The sequence below is a fragment of the Urocitellus parryii genome, chromosome 6 (assembly GCF_045843805.1).
Source record: "Urocitellus parryii isolate mUroPar1 chromosome 6, mUroPar1.hap1, whole genome shotgun sequence".
In the NCBI taxonomy this organism is placed as follows: Eukaryota; Metazoa; Chordata; class Mammalia; order Rodentia; family Sciuridae; genus Urocitellus; species Urocitellus parryii.
In genome coordinates, this window is record NC_135536.1 from 173,916,558 (window position 1) to 173,937,345 (window position 20,788).

At 44.5% G+C, this 20,788-nt stretch overlaps 1 protein-coding gene across 1 annotated transcript; it reads left to right on the forward strand.

Moving 5' to 3' along the window:
* Positions 1-753: 753 nt before the first annotated feature.
* LOC113192084 (beta-defensin 115) lies at positions 754-19,764 on the forward strand. The gene is made up of 3 exons (XM_077800171.1): positions 754-847; positions 2,787-2,942; positions 19,646-19,764. The coding sequence occupies exons 1-3, from the start codon at positions 754-756 to the stop codon at positions 19,762-19,764; spliced, it is 369 nt and encodes a 122-aa protein (XP_077656297.1).
* Positions 19,765-20,788: the final 1,024 nt, after the last annotated feature.

A 20,788-nucleotide genomic window follows, 5' to 3' on the forward strand; every position in this document is an offset into this window, starting at 1 on the left:
CCTACAGACAGCTCTCCTAAAGGAGCCCAGGAAGTGGCCTCTTCTCCACCGTCTTGCTCTTTGGGGATGGAGTCCATGAAAGGCCCCCAAATGGCCAACATTAAGAATCTGGGGTCGGACATCAGGAGGGAAACGCAGAGTCACAAAGAACTGAGCTGCATGTTGGTTGGGTGATGGGGGCTTCCGCTGGCCTGTTTCTCTCTTGTTCACCGTGTGACCTTGGGGGGTGCTTTTTCACCCCGGGAGCCAGCCCTGAGACCTATGGGGGTACCGTGGGAATGGTGCCCATGTGCACCCCTCAGTGTTCCAGCCCTCGCCCGTTGCCTGCTCAGGACCGACAGGAGTGACAGCCAGTCCCAGGCTGCCAGGGCCTCACTGTTGAAAGCTGCCCTTGAAGTTGTCCGCCGGATAGGAGAACGCACTAGAAAATACTTTGGTGCCTCAGGAAAAACACTGTGCAGAAAGAAAGAAGCAGCCAGGCTAGAGCTTAGGAGGGGGCCGAGCTCCCCGGCAGAGGGCAGGACAGTGTGGATCCGTGGCCTCCACCAAGCCGCGGCCTCCCCTGGCGCCTTCCCCTTCCCAGAGGAGGTCCAGAGCAGGACCCTGGACACCGGGTGACCGACTGCAGCTCTGGCCTGCAGGCTACCATCTGGGTGGTGGAACACTGCATTTCTCTGGTTTATTGTCTGTGACTCAGCCCTACCTAGGCCAATAAAACCCTGAGCGACACCCCTGGTCCCCAGCAGGCTCAGCATGCTGCCGGACCGCTCCTCCACTCCCTCAGGAAGCATCAAACTCTTGTTCCTGGCCCTAGCTGTCCTCGTGGTCCTGGCTCAGACTTCCCCAGGTAACCAGCTCCGAGGAGAAAAGGGAAAAGAGAGGAAGAGTGGGATCCTGGGGGAATCACGGGGAAACCCAGGGTGCGTGGGAGGAAGGACGGCCCACACGACGGCTGCCATCGGGTGAAGGGCTGAGGATGGACGTGGCCCTGGGATGGGCGGTGCAGTCAGTAGAAGAGGGTTTGCCCATCACACAGGGGCCCTGGGTTCAATCTCCAGAGCAACAGCAACAACAAAGAATATTCCTCCCAAGGGAAGCGCCAGGCCATACTCCATCAGGAAGCCTGGAGAACCCAGCAGACAGTAGGCGTCTCCTGTGAGGTCCCTTCATATGCAGACACTCCCTGATGTCCTGACTGCCTCTGCTCCAAGTGCCAATAGTCTCATCCCACCTGTCTGTTGCTTTAATCCCACTTCAGCTGATGACATTTCTTGCAATAACCCATGTCTTCATTTCGCTTCTCCATTCTGGTTTGGCCTTGCAAGCTCCTTTATTTATTTTCTGTGTTTTTTCTTTTTCTTTTTCCTCTCTCCCCTGACCCCCCAACTGGTTGAGCCCAGGGGTGGCCTTCCTATTTTTTTTTTTTTTTTGGGACAGAGTCTTGCCAATTTGTCCAGGCTGGCCTTGAACTTGCAGTAAGCCTGTCTCAGCCTCCTGAGTCACTGGCTTGAATGCTCCTTTCAAGCCAGCAGAGGAAGTCTCTTGTTCTTCTCTTAGAATGAGTGGTGAAGGGATATGGTTCCGTGGTAGAGCACTTGCCCCTCATGGGCGAGGCTCTGAGTTTGGTCTCTGGCATTGCAAAAAAAAAATAAATAAATAAGTGGTAAAAAACTTTAGGTTGATATTGGGTATCCACAGGTTTCTACAAATAGTCTCAAGATGTGCATCTGGGGGTTGCAGCAGGAGGGTCTGCATTCCAGATTGAATGTGGTCAGAGCGCTCCAGCAAGAAAGCAGGCTTCACTGCTGGGTGGTAAATAACTTTCTAATGGAAATGTTTCCCCATAGGTTTCCCTGTGACTTTTAATTCTGTGATATCCTTTGGCTCACTGCTGTTGGAAATCCCAGCCTATCCTGGATGAGCTGGGGCTGAGTTTGAGTTGGTTTCAGCTTGCCTTAAACTCTGATGATGGAAATTGCAATAGAGCAGGAATTATGGATGTGAGATTATTAGATTTTGGAGAAAGAATCAAGATAGTGGCTCACGGATTATTGAAACAGAAAAGCCAGTCAATCTGATGGTTTTTTCCAGTCTGAATGTCTTAGTGAGAGAGAATGGGGATTATGTCTTAGGAGAAGATTTGGTGAAAGGGTAAGTGGAGAGAATCTGTCGTTGAAACGAACATACCATGATTTCTCAGCTGATCTCCCAACAGGCTGGGTGAGCTGAGTCTGCACTTAGAATTTTATTGATCTAGCTAGGGCTAAGTCCTAGATCAGAAATCAGAGAAAGACAGAGTGTTACACTCCCCAGGATGTCAGCCTGAAGGTCAGCTCTGTCATCTCCTCAGTAGCAAGCTCCTAGAACTGTGACTGGCATGTAGTAGATGCTCAACAAACTGCTGTTGAATTAAGAAAGAATGGAGAGGGAAAAACAGATCATTGGAAGCTCAGGGCTCCTCCTTGGCAAGCTCCTAGATTTAGAAAGGAAGTGGAACTAGATAGTAAGTCTGTGAATAATGACAGAGAAGGAAACATCATTGGCAGGGGAATAAAATTCATTGTTAGTTGAGGGATGGGAAATAATGACTCACATCCAACCCATGCAAAGACCAGCACTGTGTCTTCTCCATGCAGAGAATCAGAGCGTCCCAAGATGCTAGTAGATGTCAAGATCAGTGTTCCCCCCGACGGTCACCACTGTTGCTATTACCAATGTCTTTAGCATCCTATTATTTGCCTTTTTTGTGTGTACTTATATATTCATCTCTTTGTTTATTTTGATAGATGGATGGCTTAAAAAGTGCTATTATGGCCTGGGAAGATGCAGGAAATCATGTAAAGAAGAAGAGAAGAAGAGAGAAAAATGTGGGAAAACTCTGACTTGCTGCCTCCTATCAAAAAATGCCAAATTATCACATTTCTCCCCAAGACCTGTAACAGGTGAGGCTCTATATCTATTGGAGATTTCTGAATGCAGAAGACTCATTATATATATTTATATTTTAAGAATCATTGTGTAGATGCATATTTTCATATATAAATTTTTAGAGTCATTATAATGAGTCAAGAAATGGGTGTCCAGGATCCTTAAATCCCTGGTGGGTCTCCACAGATCCATTAAAATACATTCATTTCGGCTGTCAATGTGCCTCTTTAGTGGCCTATGGCCCAACAACTTTCACGGGTGTCCCAGGATATGACTGACAATATTAATCCTCACGTTAAGAGAATGTTAGAGGATCTGGATCCTGGATTTCAGGGGCTTCCTTTCTCCTTCTTTTTCTCTTTTGGTACCAGGGATCAAACCCAGGATGCTTAACCACGGAGCCACATCCCCAGCCCATATTTTATATTTTATTTAGAGACACAGTCTTGTGAGTTGTTTAGGGGCTCACTAAGTTGCTGAGGCTGGCTTTGAACTTGTAATCCTCCTGCCTCAGCCTCCCAAGCCTCTGGGTTTACAGGGGTGCGCCTCTGTGACCGGCTTCCTGAGCCTTTGACTGGGTCCTTGAATGTAGAATCTTTCCAGGTTAGTGTGAATTGCACCTTGGTCACAAACTGTCATTGTCATATTTCATCCTGGAAAGTTGAGATAGGCCCATGGGACCCAGAAGGTCTCCCCTCACCTCTTTATCTTGAGGTTTGGCTCTGGGCTCTACGTTATGGCCCCAGTCTTGGAATTTATCCCTTACAACCCAGGTCCCTCATTCCAGCTGACTTTCCAAAGATGGCCTGTCCACTGACCAGAAGGGAACCATCCTCCCAAAACCAAACAGAAGAGAAAAAGAGTAAAAAGGAAAAAGTCTCAACTTTTATTGAAGACATTAGGTACAAGATCTTGTCCTGGGCACTTCACAGACAGAAACTCACTTTGTTCCAGCAGATCTATGAGATAGGACTAGTATTATGTCCCTTTGCCAAGAGAGGCTACTCAGTTGCAGAGAGTGGCAGAGAGAGAGCTAGTTCAGCCACAGGCCTTGGAACCTTCATGCCTGAATCCCGGCACAGCACTTCTCAGAAACAGCTGAAGTAAGAACCTCACTTCACTCTTCCCACCCAGAACCCACCTTAAAGCAGAGAGTGTGGCGAATGAAGAACCTCTGGTACTCTGACAGCTAAATGTGTAGCAAACTCAGCCCTAACTGATCTACGCAGGCACCCAGGAGGCCACCCCGGGGTGGCAGTGCAGGGGGAAGTGGGTCCGTTCAGAGGCCAGGATCCATCAGGTCGTGTATATCCTCTTGGCTGGAGGACTTAGGCCCACAGATGAACCCCGGAGGCTTACAGAGTTGTGTCAACGTGACTCCAGGTCCATGACCCCAAAGAAGTGAGAAGGGTGCAGAGGACATTCAGATGCATTCAGAGGATATGACTAAGTCACAGACACCACTCTGAGCCTCGGTTTGACCATCTCCAAAATGGAAGTGTCGGACCGCCTTTCAGTCCTAAGACCTTCCTCGTTCTTTAAATTAGGGTAGAAATCCATTTCCTTGACTTCAGAAGGTGGCATCTGAGAGAGTCAAGGCATGGGGGATGGAGAGAGAGGGAGAAGAGGAGAGAGAGAGAGGAAAGAGAGGAGAGAGGGAGAGAGGGCGGGGAAATAAGAAATGACCTTCAATCTAAGTACTCATGACCTTCAGACACACACAGAGCCTTCCTGTTCCCCACTGCCCAGCCCCCTGAACACCCCAGGTCAGCCTCAGAGGCCTCCACGTCTACCTCCATAGCACCTGCTCTCCCTCCCGTCTCCACTGCGGTCGTTCAGCTAATCTTTCCTTGACCATCACAGTGGACGGGACCTCGTTGCCCTACTCCCCAAATGGATATGTTAAAGCCCCCAATCCCCAGCCCCTCAAGATGTGAGTGCACTTGGAGACAGGGTCTTTAAAGAGGTCAAGAGGTTAAAATGAGGTCCTGTAAGAAGGGATGACAGCACATAATCATTCTCGAATCATTTTGGCACACAGGAAATTGTTAAAATCCAAAAAGATGATGGCGTCTGCGAGCCAAGGAGAGGAGCCTGGGAAGAAACCAACACCACTGACATTTTGATCTCGGACTGTGAGACTCCAGAATTGTGAGAAAATAAATTCCTGTTGTTCAAGCCACCCACTCTGTGAGACTTTGTTACGACGGCCCTGGCAAATGAATTTGCGAACGTGCCAGAACATTTGTATCTTAAATGTTATCCTGAAATTCAGGTATTTTCCATGTTTTGGAAATATTTCTCAGTCAATCCTATTTTTCTTTTCCAACTCTTCAAAAGCTGTACAGCTCACACCAGAACTGATTCTGAACAACTCTCTCCAGAATAACCCCCAGTCCACCTCTGCTTCTCACCTGTAGCCCCTTCTCCCTGAGCTCCCACCATGAATCTCACGCCCAGCTTGTGATCCTGGGAGATATTCATCCAATTTCTCTCCATTCTTTTTCTAGGCTGTTCCTTCTGCCTGGAGGGTTCTTCTTGCCAATCGGCCCATCCCAGCCCCTCTGATAAGAGGTGACCCAGGGAAGAAAAGCCATATTGATAGGATATTATTCAAGCAAACACTTATGAGCAATGGTACCCCATCCCCAAACACCCCACTCCTTAATGACCTTATTACATTATTACTCTCTCCAAATCCAGCAGATCCATGTCTTCCCTGGGCTGACTGTGAAAATCCAAAACATGGTCTGCAAATTATCACAAAGTGACATTCAGACATAGCTCCATAGGCAAGGCTTTTTTCCAGATGTTGATGGTCATGTTAGAAAATCGCTCTGATCACATACAAAGCCATCGATAAACGAGGGCCATCAGAATTATAGCAGTTTTACATCGGAGAAAATTGGCAAGAATGACAATACACTAGGTACTTTGAAAACATTGCTCGACTAACAAAACGTAAGTGAAAACCTTTATTTTAATGAGAACACATTGGAAGTTAGAATTTTTTTCCCCCAAATAATCAGGATTATGCAACAAAAAGGTAAACCTATGGGGAAGTGTCTCATGACAGGCTACCATAGAGATTTTTGGAAAATTAAAAATACACAAATGAACAACTCCATTCCGTAGAGGTTTAACTATTTTAAAATAAAATACACATACACAAAACTCAAATGTAAGTTTCTATGAAATTTGATCATCTCACACCCCTGCAGGCAAGAAAAAGAATATCACTAGCAGTCTGATGATCCCCCCACACTTCATACCTAGGCGGTAACTATGATCCCGACTTCTTCTTCTTCTTAAGCTCTTTCCTTTTATTTTGGGTGAACAGATATTAATTGAACCGTCCATTGTGCTATTTCTGGTCCATTGTGATATTTCCATACATGCATGTGCACGGATCAAATCCAAGCTCTCTTTGTTCTCCTCCCTGCTCCTTCTAATCCCAAGTAAGTACTATTCTACATTCAGGTTGACAGTTATTTTAGCTTTCACATATGAGAGAGAACGCATAGTACTTGTCTTTCATATTTCACCTGACGTACTATCATCCAGTTCCATTTTCCTACCAAGGATAGCATTTCATTCCTCTTCCTGGCTGAATGATACTCCACTGTGTATATGTACCACATTTTCTTTATTCATTCATCTGTTGATGGGTTCCTTGGCTGATTCAAATCTTAGTTCTTGTGAATGTTACACTAAATACGGGCATGCAAAAAACTCTTTATGATACCTATTTAATTTCCTTTGGGTACACACCCAGAAGTGGGATAAGTAGGTCTCATGGCAGACCTACTTTTAGTCTTTTGAGAATCCTCTGAACTGTTCCCTACAAAGGCTACATTAACAGCCACACTAACCATGGATCAGCCTTCCTTTCCCCCCACAGCTTTGCTTTTTTGCTAGTAGCTGTTCTAACTGGGGGAAGATGATGTCTCCTTGCCGTTTTGGCTTTTATTTCCCTGATGGCTAATAACAGGAGCATTTTTCCATGTATTTTTGGCCTCTTTTACTTCTTCTTTGGAGATGCGTCTCTTCAGATCATTTGCCTATTTTTTAATGGATTTTTTTTTAATGGACACAACACAATGCCTTTTTTGTGTGTGGTGCTGAGGATCGAACCCGGGTCCCACCCGTGCTAGGCGAGTGCTCTACCGCTAAGCCACAGTCCCAGCCCTTTAAATGGATTTTTAAATTGTTGTTTTTTGTTGTTGTCCTTAAGGGTTTTTTTTTTTTTTTTTTTTTTTTTTTTTTTTTTTTACCTATTCTGTCTTTTAGTTCCATCACATGAAGTGGCGGACACTGTGCCCACTGTCATGTTGTCTCTTCACCCTGCCGATGGCTTCCTTGGCGGTGAGATGCTTTGTCATTTGATTTCATTCCAGTTGTCAATTTTGCTTTTGTCTTCGGTGCTGTTGGGCTTCCAGCTGGAAAGCCATTGCCTGTCCCAGTGTCTGGAAGGGTGGCCCCTGTTTTCTTCTCGCCGTCTCAGACCTTACATCCGGGTCTTCCATCCATGTCTAGTTAGCATTTGTACAGATTAGTCAAGTTGCAAGTGGGTGTCCACTCTTCCTAGCACCATTTCAAGAGACCGTCCTTTCTGTCATGTCTGTCTTTGGCCCCTTTGTCAAGACTCAGTTGGCTGAAGACACAGGGGCTTATTTCTGGATTTTTGCTCTGTTTCATTTCTCTGTTTTATTTTTTCTAGTTGTAGTTGGACACAATACCTTTATTTCACTTATTTATTGTTATGTGGTGCTGAGGATTGAACCCAGGGTCTCACATGTGCGAGGCGAGTGCTCTACCGCTGAGCCACAACCCCAGCCCCTCTCTGTCTGTTTTTATGCCAACGTCGTGATGGGTTTTTTAAAAAAATATTTAGTTTTTAGTTGTGGGTGCACACAATACCTAGATCTTATTTATCTGTATGAGGTGCTGAGGATGGAACCCAGGGCCTCGCACTTGCTAGGTGAGCGCTCTCCCACTCAGCCCCAGCCCACCACCTGCCGCCATGCTGTTTTGGCTCCTGTGGTTTTGTGGTGTCCACCTGTAGTTTGGATGTCCTTCCCTGCCCACAGGAGCTTGCTGAAGGGGACCTGAGCACCTCTTGCGGATCTCGCTGTCCCTCTGTCCTGGGGCATGCATGGTGAGGTGGCGGACAGCCACTTTGTCCTCCTCTGACTAGTTCTGGTCTCACTCCAGCTGGGCATTACAGCTGAAGGAGTCGGGGGAGAAAAGTCCCTGCCTTTGGCCCACCTCCAGATAAGCACAGAAGGCCTCAGCACAGGAACCGTGCCAGGCTCTGGCTGAGGTCGCGATCCTGGGGAGGGTTGCTACTGAAGCAGCAGAGAGGAGCACCCGGTTCCTGGTGCTCCCCCACCTCTGTGGGTCCCGCCACTGCCCTCACTCTCTGAGTCTGGCTTATTTCACTTCACATAATGCTCTCAAGTCCCTCCATTTTCCTGCAAATGACATAATTTCATTCTTCTTTATAGATGAAGAAAAATCATGGTGAATATATATCACATTTTCTTTATCCATTTATCTGTTGATGGATACCTGGGCTGATTCATAACTTGGCTCTTGTGAATTGCACTGCTATAAACATGGGTAGGCATGTATCACTCTAGTACGCTGGCTTCAGTTCTTTTGGAAAAAGACTGACAAGTGGTACAGCTGGACCATAGAGTGGGTCCATACTGATTTCCATAATAGTTGTGCTAATTTACAGTCCCACCAACAGTGTATGTGTTCCCTTTACTCCACCTCCTCTCCAGCATTTGTTACTCAAATTCTTGATGATTGCCATTCTAAATGGGGTGCAATGAATTTTCAGCTTAGTCCCCCCCCCCCAAGTACTGGTAAGCAAACCCAGTGAGCTCTCTTCCAAGCCCTTTTTATTTTTTCTTTTGGCACAGGGTCTCACGATGTTGCTGAGCTGACTTCAAACTTGTGATCCTCCTGTCTCAGCCTCCTAAATCACTGAGGATTACAGGGGTTCACTGTGATTTTGATTTGCATTTCCCTGATGGCTAAGGATGATGGACATTTTTAAAAAATTTGTTTGTTGGCCATTTTTATTTCTTCTTTTGAGAAGTTGGTTCATTTGTGCATTTATTTGGCTGGATTATTTGTGGGGGTTTTGGTACTAAGCTTTTTGAATTCTTTAAACATTCTGAATATTAATCGTCTGTCAGAAAAGTAGCTGGCAAAGATTTCCTCCCATCTTAGAGGCTCTCTTCATGCTCCTAATTATTTCCTTTGCTGTACAGAAGCTTTTTAAGTTTAATTACTGGTTTTATCTCCTGAGCTTTAGAAGTACCATTGAGGAAATCACTGCCTGTGCCTACATGTTGAGGTAATGACCCTGTGTTTTCTTCTAGCAGTTGCAAAGTTTCCATTATAATTCCTAGGTCTTTGATCCGTCTTGAGTTGGCTTTTGTGCAGGGTGAGGGATGGGGATCATTATGGTTTAGATGCGAGGTGTCCCCAAGAGTTCATGTGAGAGACAATGCAGGAAGGTTTAGAGGTGAAAGATGGTTATGAGAGCCTTATCCCAATCACTGAATGAATCCTCCAATGGGGACTAACCGGGTGGTAAATGAAGGCAAGTGGGGTGTAGCTAGAAGAGCTGGGTCCCTGGGGATGTGCCTGTGGGGTATATATTTTGTATCTGGAAAGTGGAGTCTCTCTGCTTCCTGATCATGTCCGGAGCCACTTCCTTCCACCATACTCTTCCGCCATGATGTCTTGCCTCACCTTGAGCCCCAAGGAATGGAGACCTCTGAAACTTTGGGCTCCCAGATAAACATTTTCCTCTAAGACTGTTCCTATCAGGTCTTTTGGTCAAGCAGTGAAAAGGCTGACTAAAACAGGGATTTAGTTTTATTCTTCTACATATGAATATCCAGTTTCCCCAGCACCATTTGATAAAAGGCTGCCTTTTCTCTAATGTGTGTTTTTGGAAACTTTGTCAAAATCAGATGACTATTTGTGTGGGTTTATCTCTGTCTTTTTTTTTTTTCCTGCTTCCTCTTATCTACTGTTAAAGTTGTCAATTGCATTTTTTATTTCATTTATTGAATTCTTCAGCTCCAAGATTTCTTTCTTTCTTTTCTATGGTATTTACCTCTTTGTTAAATTTCTCTTTTCATTCATGAGTAGTGTTTCTGGTTCCACAGTTTATCTGCATTCTTTCATCTCTCTCTTAGTGTCCTTAAGATCATTATTTAGAATGCGTTTTCTGGCACTTTGTAAATTCCCTTTTTTTCTTGCAGTCTGTGCTGGGGCATTGTTGGGTTCCTCTAAAGGTGTCAGGTTGCCTTGCTTTTTCATGTTTCTTATGTCCCTGTGTTGGGATTTGTGCATCTGATGGAACACATCATCTTTACTGATTTTATAGAGTAGCGTTTGTCTTCTTTGTTTTTGCTTTTTGTTGGTGGTGGGTTTTCCTGTACATGGGTGCCAGGATGTTGGCTGGGCCAGGTGCAATGGCTTGGGTTCTGGGTGGAGGCCGCATTGTGGTTTCTGTGCTGTGTCTTCATCTGTAACTCATGTCAGTGATGTCTGGGTGTCAGTGGCCTAGATTCCAGGAATTTGGGGCAGTTTGTTGAACATGAGGAACTGGGCTAGTTCTTGGGCTCAGAGGATACACACAGGGCAGGTCTTCTGACCTGTGAACTCACCGGGGGTAGGGTCACCAGCCTAGCTCTTGCACTAGTGTCACATGTGCACAGTAGGTCAGCTGATCAGGGTTGCTTCCCTCTATGCAGGATCTTCTTTTCTTTGGATGACTTGGAAACTGGGGTCCTGGTCATTCTGCTGGGCATAGACTTTGAGTATCTGGGGTCATAGCATTGCACCCACCTGTGTAAGTGTGCTGGAATAGTGGGGTGACTGTAGAGACGCAGAGTTTCTGTGGCTCGTGGCTCCCAGAGTGGATGCATTCTGTCAGTGGCTCTGGTTTCAAGGTGGTGCCATGCCATAGCATCTTGGATCATGGGAACTGCACGACGGGGCTCCTTCTCTGGAGAAAAACAACCACATGAACTCAGGCAATTCCCCAAACTGAGCTCAAAGCTTTTAAGGGCTGCAGGATTTTCCTGTAGCAAAGACTAAAGATATCTTCTGTGGTAATGGGGCTGCCAGGAGCCTCACACTTAGCTTTTCCTTGTAAGGAAAAGGTCCTGGCTCTGGGCCCCTCCTGGCAGGAGAGGTGGGTGGCAGAGGCAGGGTGCAGTGCTCCCCTCTCGGTGCTGCCGTCCTGGTTTGGCACGCTGCAGGGATTCCACCCTCCTTTGCTGTATTCCAGCACTCTTCTTCAGTCCCTCCTGTTGCAAGATGGTTGTTTATTCGGGGTTTGGGTCCTTCTCTCTGGGGAGTGCCGGGCTCCTCCTGTCAGTCATTTGCTCTGCCCTCACATTCATCTTGCTCAACAGTTTCTTCTTTATAGCATCACAGACCTTGTGGATTTCTGGAAGCCTTTCTCTCAAGCCACGAGCCAGGGGTTATGATCTCTTGGCGTCGTGTGACTCCAACGTCTCAGAAAAATTGACTTGAGTCAGGAAAGAAGCATGGTCTTAAAGAAGCAGGCATCCTTTCTCCCCCTACCCAGGGATCAGGATTCAATGTGTTGCCCCAGCCTGACCACAAAGAGGGAGGAGCATGTTGCCCTCTAGGTACTCGGAATAACGAATGGGATTGGCAAGCACGGTATGTGTCACAGGATATGACCTCATTTCTGCTGCCATTTTCAGGTCACAATGACCCCGATTAAACTCACTAGAGCTTAACCACATCCCACCACCACCTACCTGCATTCAAAGCCAGAGGAATATTTACCTGACACAGATGATATCAAAGTCCTAATAACATCCGTTAGGACTTGTTACCTTTCAAAATATGAAAAGATTACCTATTTTCTCCCTCTCCCCAACACGCTTTATTATTTTCATGCCCCTGCTCTGCCAGAACCCTAATACCATAATGCCCACTGGGCATTCATGCTCTCTTATTTCCATTTGTTCCATCTTTCTATTCAACAAACTTTAGGGAGAGCTAGGATTGGCATCTTCCTGCCTCCTGGGGGAAATATATTATGAGGGTCAGAATCTTGAATTCTTATTTTCTAACCAGAAGCTACTAGGTCCCAGTGTGCATTAGCAACTCCTGCCTACACACACACACACACACACAACACACTTCTACTCCATAAAACTTACAGGCTTGAATCAGTCATTTGATTTAGTTCATGATTCTGTGGTTAACTTGGCAGTTCTTCTGGCCTGAGCACGTCTGGCTAATCTCTCCTGGATTCTCTTGTGCGTTTGTGCTCAGCCAGCAGCTGACGGTTGGTTGGTGGATCCAGGACAGTCTCACTCACAGGCCAGGCATTTAACCAGATGCCGTGCAGGATATCTTAGTCCTCCTTTATACAACTTCTGAACTTTTAACAGACTAGCGTCGATCCATCTATTGGTGGATTCAGGGTCATAGTGCAACAATAGTGGGAGACCCCATGCACGGAACTCTTGAAGCCTGTGTCTGCACTAGCTGCTAAAGTCACCTGGCAAAGCCCCTGTCAAGCAGCGGCAAGAAGGCTTTACCTCTTAATGGATCTGCCAGAGCCCATTTCAAGGTCACTGTGCAGAGAAGGAAAGGATTTATAATCCTTTTATAAAGAATTACTGATCCTCTTACCACCTTCATAGAGTTTTCTCTATAGACCATCTTCACTTTCATTGATAGGCTATTAATATTTATTAATAGGTCATTTTGGGGCCTCAATTCCTGAGGGATCAGCAAACCTTCCATATGTGAATAGATTATGATTTCAATGTCGGTGTCTCAGTGTAGCCTGGATTTGCTAGAAGGTTGCAGGAGTTAGCCACCCCTTCCTGGATAGAATGTCTGACTGACATCCATGCAGAGAAGTATCAGAGACATCATGCACTTGAAGGATAGGACTGTAACAATCAGAGGTCAGTATCCTGGCTACAATGCCCAGCCCCACTCCCTTTTTGAATAATCACATTCATCAAAGTATAACATCTTTAAAAAGTACAAAAATCACGAGGACACAATCATAAAATTCCACAAAATGAAAAAGCCCATGAAACCATTACTCAGGTCAAACAAATAGCACTGTGACAGCCTTATCGAAGTTCATACTGGGGAAGGAGATGGGCCAAGTGACATTATGTGCATGGGTAAATATTGCAGAGTGAATTCCACTGTGATGTGTAACTATAACACACCCATAAAAAATAAATCAATAAAACAGATAAGAAGAGAGAGAAATGTGATTAATGTGATAGAAATTTTTAGACATTTTACCTCATTTCCCTCTGCAGAAGTTACCGCTACCCTGATCTCCAATGCCACATGACTTTTTCTTTTTAATCTTTACATAGAAAGACATTGTGGCTTTCTTCACTCACAATCCTACTTGTGGGATGGATCGATGTCATCCTGTGGAGACACAGTCTTCGTTTTTATTGCCACAGAGGGTAGGTATTCTCTGATACTTCTGCGAAGAACTTGTGCATGCCTTTGGTGAAAATATATACTTGTTCTTTTTTTTTTTTTCTTTTAGTACTGGGGATTGAACTCAGGCACTTGACCACTGAGCCACATCCTGAGCCCTAGTTTGTGTTTTATTTAGAGACCGGGTCTCACTGAGTTGCTTAGTGCCTCACTTTGGCTGAGGCTGGCTTTGAACTACAATCCTCCTGTCTCAGCCTCCAGAGCCGCTGGGATTACAGGCTTGTGCCACCACACCCAGCTCAGACTCATGCTTAATGTACATGCTTACAAGTGGATTTTGTGAATCATATTGAATGCGTGTGTACAATTTTTCATTTAGATAATCACCAGTCGTATGAGCATTCCAATTCCTCCACAGTTCCTGGCAAAGCACGGGACTGTCATGTGTGCAGCCATTTGGGCATACATTGAGAAATATCGTATTGAGGTTCTAATTGGCTTTTCCTTGCTAGCTAATGAGTACTGGCAACCTGTGGTATATTTAGTGGTCAACTAGATACCCAATTTTGTGAAGTGCCCACTCACATCCTTTTTTCTTTGTGCAGACATCAAGGTAAAATAGAAGCTCCCTCCCTCTGTTTGCTCTATATCTCTTGAGATCTCTCAATGTTTTATTTTCTTTGTTGGAGCCTTTAAAAAAAAAATTTTATGGCTCTTGCCCAACTTTTCTCTTTCAATCATGAGTCTTCTTAAAGTAAAAGACAGATAGAGGAAGTGAACACACATTTTATGGTCAAAGTATTTGAGGAGGAAGATTTCCCCAAGAAAGAAAAGGGTTGGGAAACTTCAGAAATAAAATATGCTTGTGGTCTCAATTTTGCTAGCCTCAGTTGTTTGACTAATGGCAGTTGGAAATCCAATCATACAGCACTTTTTGCGGTTCTCACAGTAGTAGTTCAGTTCATTTTCAGGTTTTCTGCATTTCCATCTGCATAATCCTTGGTCTTCGGCACACGAGATCTCATATGCCTTCGGTCTTGGTGGGAATTGCTTCAGGCTTCCTGGGGAAGACATGGCTGTGGTTAGCATCTATCCATTCATGAGAACACAGGCTGTACAAGGTTAAGTGCAAAGAAGTTGGAGTCAAATCATCTGAAACCTGGGTTCTGTTGTTTACTGTGTACATCTCACACTTTGAGCAAGTACCTTCATCCATCTGTTTCTTCACTTGCCTCCTATGTAGGATGGACACAGTAAACCAGATCATGACTATTAAACGAGATAATGTATGTAAAGTGTTTAAAATAATGTCTCACATTTAGTAAGAAGTAACCAAATGACAACCTTTGTTGCTTTTATTCCCACTGTTATTATTATTATTAGTGGGTAATGGAGATGAACTCAGGGGCATTTGACCACTGAGCCACATCCCCAGCCCTATTTTGTATTTTTTATTTAGAGACAGGGTCTCACTGAGTCGCTTCGTGCCTTGCTGTTGCTGAGGCTGGCTTTGAATTCACCATCCTCCTGTCTTAGCCTCCAGAGCTGCTGGGATTACAGGTGTGCGCCACCGCGCCTGGCTACTATTCATGTTATTCAGGGTCTTTTCCTAAGAGTTCAGAACTGCGAGGGTTGCCTCTGTGAGCATTGGCCTGCACAGATGAGTGTTCTTATGTCTGACTCACTGTGTATAGCCAAGATTTGCTCCAAGGAGGGACATACACATATCAGTGCGCCTGCGTGTCAGTGGCTCCATGCTTTGAAGGAATAAACCAGTACCTTATGTGCAACCCCCTGTGCCTTGGATTGCACGAAACAGGTCCATGAGCCACATTTTGGCATGGACAGAGGCACATAAGCACAGCTCAGGTCATTCACAGATCCACAATCACAAAAAACAACTGAAACAGGCATCGGTGCTTACTATGGGTGACTTCATAACAGCGTATCAGGGTACTCACCAACCACCTAGTAACTTAGGCATACGCATGAGCACACAAGACCTTTTGCCCCCAAATACTTCAGTAATTACACTTAGCACCACTTGCTCCAAGAATTTTTATGTGAATGTCGATGAAAACTTACAATAATCTATCATCACCTCCATTTTTCAAATGAGAAATGGAGACACAGCGAGGGACAGAGTTCCTGCAATGGTCCCCAAATTACTGAGGGTGTGATGTAAGATGTCACTTCCGATCTGACATAACTGGAATTCTGCAGTGACATCAGCTCTTGGTGGACCAGGAAACTCTGTCCTCATTTCCCCATGAAAAACACCAACATCCACATCCAGACCAAAGGAGCTTGTGGGGCCTGGTGAGGAGTAGGTGTGACATGTTTAAGATTCTTTTTTTCTATTTTTGTGGAAAAGGTAACTGAAATTTTAATAGTGATTGTCTTGAACCTGTAGATTTCTTTGGATCATAGGGACATTTGGACATATTAATCCTCCCAATCTGTGAACACAGGATGGATTTCCATTTATTGATACCCTTTTCGATTTCTTTCCTGGGTGTTTTTACCTCTCAGCCTACGGGTCTTCCCCCTCCTTGATTAAACTTATTCCTAAGTATTTCAGTTTTTATTTTATTTTTTAAATTTTTTGGAGCTACTTTGGGATCGTTTGCTCGATTTCTTTTCGTGGAAAGTTCATTGTGAGAGTCTAGAAACACTACCGACTTTCTGAAGTTGATTCTGTGTCCTGTCATTCCAGTGAATTCATCTATTAGCTCTGAGTCTCCTGGTGGAGTCTTCAGGGTTTTCTATACGTAACATCATGTTGTCTGAAAACAGGGGCAGTTTTAATTCTGGATGCCTACTCTTGCCTACTTCCTCTGGCTAGGACTTCTGGTTCTCTGAGGAAAGTGGTCATCCTTGACTTGTTTCTGATCTTAGAAGAGACACGTTCAACTTCTCATTACTGAGTGGGATGCTAGCTGGGGCTTATCATATCTGCCTTAGTGTGTCGAGGCACACTGCTTCTACAAATGAATTGTTGAGCATGTTTATAATCAAAGGGTGATGAATTTGTCAGGCGATTTTTCTGCATGACCTATTGAGATGATTGTGTGTTTTGTGTCCTTGATAATGTCAATGTGGTGTATCTTGTGCAGTTTTATGTAGGCTCAACCGTGTTTATGCAAACACGGTTGGGATAAACTGCCTCTTGATTGTGGTGAACAGTCCTTTTAATGTGCTCTTGAACTTGAGGGTGGTTTTCTAATATTTTGTTAAGGATGTCTGCATCAAGGTAATTTGATTTTGGCATATTGTTTACTTATTTATTTATTAATTTATTGGGTAAGGTCTCTGATTGGCCTTCATATCAAGGTAATGCTGGTCTCGAAAAAAGAGTTTGGATGTGTTCTCTCCTCTCAATGTTTTTGAGAAGTTTGAGAAGGATTGGTGTTAGTTTTTCATTAAACCTTTGGTAAATTATGGATCTTTTCAGATTTTCCATTTCTTCACAGTTCAATCTTGATAAGTCTGTGTTCCTAAGAATTTATTTATTTATTCTGTGTTATCTAATTTGTAACTGTATAAATTGTTCATAGGAGACTCTTTTGATCTTTGGCATTTATGTGGTTATCAGTTATAAGATCTCCTCTTTAATTTCTAATTTTATTTATTTGGGTCTTCTTTTTTTACATAGTTAGTCTAGCTATGACAGTGTTTCGTTGATATTTTTTAAAAAACAATTTTTACTTTCATTGATCTTTTCTATTGGGTTTTTCTAGTCTCTATTTCACTGGTTTATTAGACACTGTTTTACTTTTAGTGTCTTTTATTTTAACTGAATTTTGCTTATAATATATCCAAATTCTAATATACCCAAAATATCATTTCAGAATTAACGGACATAAAATTATTGGTGAAATATTCTGCAAGTTTTTAACCTTTTTTATCATCAAAATCCATATGACACTAATACTCACATCTCAAATGCTCAATAGTCACGTATGGCTACAGTCTGTCACACTGGACAACATATTTCTATACTTAAACTTACTTTTGTATTCTGGAAAACTCTAGATGTCAGATGCAGTAATATTTTTAAATAAAAATATGAAATAACGTGTTAAAAACGGCATCCTAAAGGTCCGAAGTTGATTCTGTGTCCTGTCTGGCAACAGGAAAATGCAGACCCTCTCACCAAGTCTGAAAGTCTCCAGATACTGGGTGTGGTTTCAGGCAATGCCACCACATTGGACAACGCCAACCAGAGTCAACCCAACATCCAGCCTGTCTACAAAAAGAGTCTATGCCAATTCCCATCTCTACCTAATCTCACTGCCGGATCCATTCAACCACAAATGTAACCCCCAACTCAGTCTTTCCCAAACCATCAGCCTAGTCTAATTCCAAAATACAGTCCTCCTTTTCCGGCTCATCCCTTTTATTTTTCTACCATTACCCCAACCCAACAGTCAGATTTTTTTCTGCACCATAATTCACTCCCTAATCTCCAAAGTAATTCCTGATTTACCTTCAAAATCCTTGACTTGAGCTCAGTTCCTCATACCTAACCCATATTCCAAACTCTCAACCCAAGGACTTTGCTACCCTGCATTTTTTTATGCAGTCCTCTCTACCACTCTACCTGGAGTGTCAAACGCTTCATTTGATATTGGAAGTACGAAGCCAGTAAGAGATTTAGACACGCTACGAATCTGAGGGTAACATTTCTTAGCTGCTTCATACCAGGTCACCAAAATTACAATACTATGTGCCGATCCCAGAAGCATAGAAAGAGGTTTGAATTACCTGCAGTCTTATGAATGAGGATCAGAGCGATGGCAATTGTTAATACATAGGACTTCATGACTGACGGTCCTGAAGGAAGGAAGGACAGTGCGGGGACTGGGCAGAGGTCTTTGTGGCAGGGAGTGCTTTGCCTTTATGAGCTTCAGGAGTGGGCCAGGGGTGTGGGCAGGAGTGGGGGTGAAGCATATGCTGAGGTCAGCCAGGCAGAAGGATGACATATCTTGTCTCAGTTGGGCACCCGAGCTGAGCGTAGGAGCTTTGCCAGCACCCACACCAAACTGGGCCTTCCTGCCTAGTAAGAAACAGAGCACATTTAGAATATTTGTGTAAGACAAAGAAGAATGAATGAGTGGATCCATCAGTTAAACAATCAACAAACCAGCAAAATAGTCAGAAGAAATGAATAAACGTTAAAAAAAATTATCTTCATCCCCCTGTCAGTAAGATATCCCATAAATCTATAGCATCTTGTACCCAGTTCTTTATTAGTCACATCAATTCTTTTTTTTTTATTGGTACCAGAAATGGAACCCAGGGATGCTTAACCACTGAGCCACATCTGCAATTTTTTTTTTTAATTTTGAGATAGGTATTGCTAAGTTCCTTAGAACCTCGATAAGTTGCTAAGGCTTTGAACTTGCAATCCTCCTGCCTCAGCCTCCCGAGTTGCTGGGATTACAAGTGTGCATCAGTACACTCAGTCGTCATTAGTTTTTTTTTTTTTAAAGAGGGGAAAAAAGGTGGGGGAAATTTAAATGAGGGATGTTGGAATAGAGGGGGAAAGAGGGAAGGTAATAAGCAAAAGTTAAGTCATAGGTACTCTGATTTTATTATAGATCAACCTGTACAAAATGCCACAGAACAAACAATTTAAGTTTCACTAATTCCCTGTTCATTGATGCAGTAGTCTAGATGTTCAAGGAAAAGGAAATTTAGAGGACAAATGGGAATTCAGAGAGGAAATTAACTTTCCTGTAGTCACACAGCTAGTGAAGAGTAGAGCCCAGAGAGAAATGGATCAGCATTTATGCAAATTCTTTTCATAGGCAGAGAAGTAAAGGATCATATAGGTGAGTGGTTGAGGATGTAAATGGGGCAGGGAGGACACAATGAAGCCTCATCCTATAGTACTGAAATCCCATTTTTAAGATTCTCAGGTTCTCCCCCCCAACCCCTCCTGCCCCAGTGCTCCACCCCAGATCAGTGTTCCCTCCAACACTTTCCCTATCGGGATCCTGCCTCTGACATAGGAAACTCATGGATCCTGTGTGCTTAGTGTCCCTTGCTATTATAATCACATCCTCAGCCTGAGTCTCAGTGCAGTCAGTGTCCGTGATCTCTGACTGTGGGAAAAGAGTCTGCTTTAAGCTGCCGGAGAGGACTTCTAGATTTCAGAACAGAATGCGTTTGGGCCATTAGTTGCTTTAAGCCTTTCATTTTCTTTTTTCAAAAGTACGATCCCTGTCACAGCTCCACACCACGATTCTGATTGCCACCCTCCCTGTACTAGTCAAGGAGAGCAGCCGCTTGATCTTGCGAGTGCTTGCATTGGCCTGTACCCCATCCCCATGAACCACAGCTGAAAGGCTCAAAACAGCCCAAGGGCTGTTATCACCCTGCTTGTCACCAACAGTAGGGTTCCTGTCCTTTTCATGGGGGCGGAGGAGTCAGCTCCAATCCCGTCCACTGCTCTGCTTCCCAGGACTGCTCTGGAGACCAATCATCTCACATGGGTTGCCTGAAACCTAGGGTCCTCAGAGCATGCTCCAGTTACGTCAGCATCACCTACAAACGGATTAGAAAGAAATACAAATCCTTCCTCTGTCCCAGATGGACAGCATCAAGAACTCTGGAGGCAGGCCCAGGAATTAGGGTCAAACCAACGACCGAAGGAGCCAAGCAGGAGGCAAGTCCTGTGTCCTACCACTCCCTTGGTAATCCCAGGGCAGAGTGGCCACAGCCAAGCAGAGCAGCACATGGGGAGTGCGACCTACCTGTGCCTCCTCCCCTCAGGTCTCCTGCTCTTCCACCGGCCCCTCAAGCAGCCACTGCAGAAGGTCACCTGATCCCCACCATGGAGCCCTTCTCCAGAAGGCCGGCAGAGGCTCCGGGGATCTGCTCAGGTTGGGCCCTGTGCCAAAGCTGTGTGAAGCAGGCATTGCGTGGGATCCCAGCCCTCATTCCAGAGAGAACGGCTGACATAGGGTGGGGTGAAGGCGGTGGTAGCCAGGCCTCTTCTTGGAGCAAATGACCAAAGGCTGGAGAAACAGACAGGATTGGGGGAATGTGGAGAGACACAAAAAATAAGGTTATTTAACTCAGTCCAGTTACATGCCATGGTATTGTACTATGCCTTGAAACTGTACTGCAACAAAATTGAATACACCAAGGACTCTGACAGCGCCTCACTTCTGACACATCCTTTTCTCTGTATGCCTGCAAAAAAAAAAAAAAAAAGAAAAGAAAAAAATCAGATCTTTTGGAACAATCTCATTCTTAGATATCCTTTCATAATTTAAAATGCATATAAGATAGCTAGGTGCAGTGACACATGCCTGAAAACTCAGTGATTGGGAGGATGAGGCAGGAGGATTGC

Excerpts from the sequence above, each read along its gene's own strand:
- LOC113192084 (XM_077800171.1), top strand. The coding sequence starts at position 754 with ATGCTGCCGGACCGCTCCTCCACTCCCTCAGGAAGCATCAAACTCTTG. Across the intron at positions 848-2,786 it reads CCTGGCTCAGACTTCCCCAG|ATGGATGGCTTAAAAAGTGC; the intron begins GTAACCAGCTCC and ends TTATTTTGATAG. Across the intron at positions 2,943-19,645 it reads CTCCCCAAGACCTGTAACAG|TACGATCCCTGTCACAGCTC; the intron begins GTGAGGCTCTAT and ends TTTTTTCAAAAG.